The sequence below is a fragment of the Chionomys nivalis genome, chromosome 7 (assembly GCF_950005125.1).
Source record: "Chionomys nivalis chromosome 7, mChiNiv1.1, whole genome shotgun sequence".
Taxonomy (NCBI): domain Eukaryota; kingdom Metazoa; phylum Chordata; class Mammalia; order Rodentia; family Cricetidae; genus Chionomys; species Chionomys nivalis.
The window spans coordinates 101,565,842-101,569,242 of record NC_080092.1 but is presented as its reverse complement, the minus strand read 5'-3'; the positions used below and the strand labels follow the sequence as shown (position 1 = coordinate 101,569,242).

The following is a 3,401-nucleotide window of genomic DNA, read 5'->3' as shown; positions in this document are numbered from 1 at the left end:
TAAAGCCCTGGAGCTGTGGCACAGGAGCCTCGCTGGGATCGGCGTCCATTTGCAGAGTTGCTGGGAGCTCAGTCAGGCAGGTGAGGATGGGAAGTGAGTAGAGGGTGGCTGGGACTGGTTGGGTGGGGTGGCCTGCACTGGGTGAGGGGGTCTGGGTCTGCATGGGAGTGCGGTGGGCAGAAGGGGATCCTGCTTTAGGCTTCCTGGCCTCCTTTAGGCTTCCCCTTCCCTGCCTCCTTCAGTTGTGAGCCGGGCCATGAGCCCCGAGGAAGCTGCTGAGCCTGGGCCTGTGGTGAGGGAGCCCCAGTCTGCTCAAGGTGAGCAGTGCGCCCCGGGGAACCTCAGCCCCAGTCCTCCTCCCTTCGGTGGTCTCAGCAGCCTGCGCAGCGGGGAGGGGGGGATGGGGGGGTGTCAAGCCTCATTTTCTTTACCTTTTTAGCTCCCCAGACATTGGAGCAAGTGTGAAGGTGGAGAAGTTTCTGGAATCTCACGTCTGTCCACTTCTCCAAGGAAGTATCCGTTGCATTGGCACCCAGTTTTCTCACCACAACCCTATAGCCTGGAGCCCAAAGTACCCGAGACCCCCTACTGCACCCCATTTTCTCCCGTTTCTCCCATTCTCGGCTCTTCCCGTCTGTCTCCAGCATTACGCGGTCTCCAGAGCCTGAGACCATCGATCAAGTCTTCCTCTTTCTATCCAGTCAGCTACAGGCAGGCTTCTTGGCCATGTGTCCCCCAGTCAGCGTTCGCCAGGAGCCCAAGGGCATGTCCTGCCTCTATGCGGCCTGGCTATACCAGCTTGTCCATGGAGACCAGATGAAGATCTGCTTTGCTTGCTTCAAGGCAGCTTTCCTGGTAGTTAAAAACATGCTGGAGATGGGAGACTGGGAAGAGGAAGAATGGGGTGCTGAGCCCATGGAACTCTCGGAGGCAGGATCCGAGCCGGAGGAGTGGCTGGGCCTCAGCTGGGGAGAGGGCCAAGGGCATCTGTCGCATGGCAACTCTGTCTCCATAGGTCCTGGCATCCTGACGTCAGGCCCTGTAGGGACACAAGGAATAGGGTTGGGACCCCAGCCTGTCCCCACTGAGCTGGGGCCTCAGGAAGCTGTACCCTTGGACCTGGGCCCTGAGGATGCTGAGTGGACCCAGGCTCTTCCCTGGAGATTTGATGGCCTTTCTCCCTGTTCGCACTGGCTTATCCCCCCTCTATCCTGGTGGGATGTTTTCAATGTGAGCCCATCTCCTGGACAACCTGTATTGTTGGAGTTGAGCCCCATCTGGCCCATGGATCCGTTGGAAGCAGAAGCCTGGTTGGTGGATCTGAAGTTCGTCTTTCTGTTGGGCAGCTTCGATGCCATCTGCTACCTGCTGTCAATGACTCCCTGCTGGGCTGTGAGGACCCGGGTCCAGCGCTGGCAGGTGTTGCTGGACCCTGGTGAGGTGAGGGTGGCCCAGCTTCAGAATGCACCTGAACAGCAGGACCTGCACCGCTGGAGGCTGAGTATCCTGGAGTCCTCAGAGCTGGGGGTGGAGCTGGTGCCTGCCGACTGCAGCCTGCGGAAGGGAGGCTTCAAGGTGCACTCCTACCTGCCCTGGCACAGTGACACCCCAGAGGACTGGGGCAGCGAGCCCGGGGAGAGACTGCTTGTCGTACAAGTTGTGTCTCTGAGGGAGCTACCCAGCTTCCGCTCCCCCTCCCCTGATTCACAAGACTGAAGGACTAAAGGTCCGGCAGCTCCCTTTGACCTCCCTGTCCCAGGGCCCCAGGGGCTGTAGTGCTAGAGGTTGCCTGTCCTCAGCCACAGGTCTAAGAGGATGCCCATTATCTTGAGGGGTGGGGCTTCAGGGAAACCGGGTTTAGTTGTCCTCAGTTGATTGTTGAGTGTTTGGAAGGTAAGCCCCAGCTTCTTGTGCAGGAGGAAAACGTATGCATCAAGTCTTCTGGGGGACATGGCATTGATCCCTCGGCTGTTCTGCTGTAGGTGTAGGTGTGGACTCTAGAAGGTGTGGACCCAAGTCGGGTGTGCTCGACCCGTGTATGTTCTGCACTGAGACCTTCTGAGGGCCCACGAGTCCTGGCTTCAGAGTTGACTGTTTATGCTGTTTGTCAAGTTTCTGCCCTGTGCGTGTTTCTGTTTAATAAAGTTGTCATCTTTTTCATAGAAGCCTTTTGCAGTCTCCTCATTGGGACCTCATGGGTTGTTCACCTCTCTCCTGAGTCAGCAGTTTCACGAATTTAAGATCCCACAGAGCCGGGAAGGGGACATTGGGTTCTGGTCTGTTTTCTGGGTCCCATAGTGTGTTTGTGTCAAGTATAAGAGCCACATCTTCGGCCGGCAGTGGCGCACGTCTTTAATCCCAGCACTCACTCGGGAGGCAGAGACAGGTGGGTCTCTGTGAGTTCGAGGCCAGCCTGGTCTACAAGAGCTAGTTCCAGGACAGGAACCAAAAGCTACGGAGAAACCCTGTCTTGAAAAATCAAAAAAAAAAAAAAAAAAAAAGAGCCACATCTTCACAACCCAAATGTACAGGGTTTAAAATAGGGGCAGTTTCTTGATGTGGGATTTCCCTCTGCATGCTATGAGCATGTTTTATTGCCATTGGTTAACAAAGAAGCTGCTTTTGGCCAGGCAGAAAACCAGAACAGATGTAGAGAGGGTAGGCAGAGTCAAAGAGATGCCATATAGCTGCCAAAGGAAACAGACGTGCCAGAACCTTGCTGGTAAACCATGAACCTTGTGGTAATACACAGAATAATAGAAATGGGTTAATTTTAGATGTAAGAACTACCTAGAAATATGCTTAAGCTATTGGCCAAACAGTGTTTTAATTAATATGGTTTCTGTGTAATTATTTGGGTCTGGATGGCTGGGAAACAAACAAGCAGTCTCAGCCTACAGTTTACTGCGTAGAAGAGCAGTGTCTCATCTCATGGATTGACAGGAGGCAACACAGACTTGTAATCCCAGAAGGAATATTCAGAGTCTAAGGTCATCCTCATCTACATACTGAGTTTGAAAGCACCGGGGCGGTAATGTCAATCTCAAAAATACAAAAGGGGGAAAAAAGGTGTGTGTGGTGTTTTTGTTTTGTATTGTTAGTTTTTTCCCCCCCTAGCAAAAATCAACACTGCCCATACATACTGGGCCAGAATTTCTGAAGCGTGTATCTTGTACTTAATTTTCCCTAGCTAGTCATGAACTTCGAGCTGTCTTCTTGCCTCAGCTTCCCTGGTGCTTGGCTTGCATGCATGGGCCACTGTGTTTCAGGAGGGGAAGAATCATCTTAATTTTCCTGGATTGAACACATGAACCTAATCTAGGAGTTCTGGGTAAATGGTCCCTGTGCCATGAGATGGGGTGCACGGTCTGGAGCCCTGCTTTGTCCCACACTGAGCCCCA

General features: G+C 53.3%; 1 protein-coding gene across 1 annotated transcript; it reads left to right on the top strand.

Moving 5' to 3' along the window:
- Nucleotides 1-726: 726 nt before the first annotated feature.
- LOC130878811 (testis-expressed protein 19.2) lies at nt 727-1,716 on the top strand. The gene has a single exon (XM_057776937.1). It carries the CDS (start codon nt 727-729, stop codon nt 1,714-1,716), a length of 990 nt encoding a protein of 329 aa, XP_057632920.1.
- Nucleotides 1,717-3,401: the final 1,685 nt, after the last annotated feature.

Coding starts and splice junctions, on each gene's coding strand:
- LOC130878811 (XM_057776937.1), top strand. CDS start 727: ATGTGTCCCCCAGTCAGCGTTCGCCAGGAGCCCAAGGGCATGTCCTGC.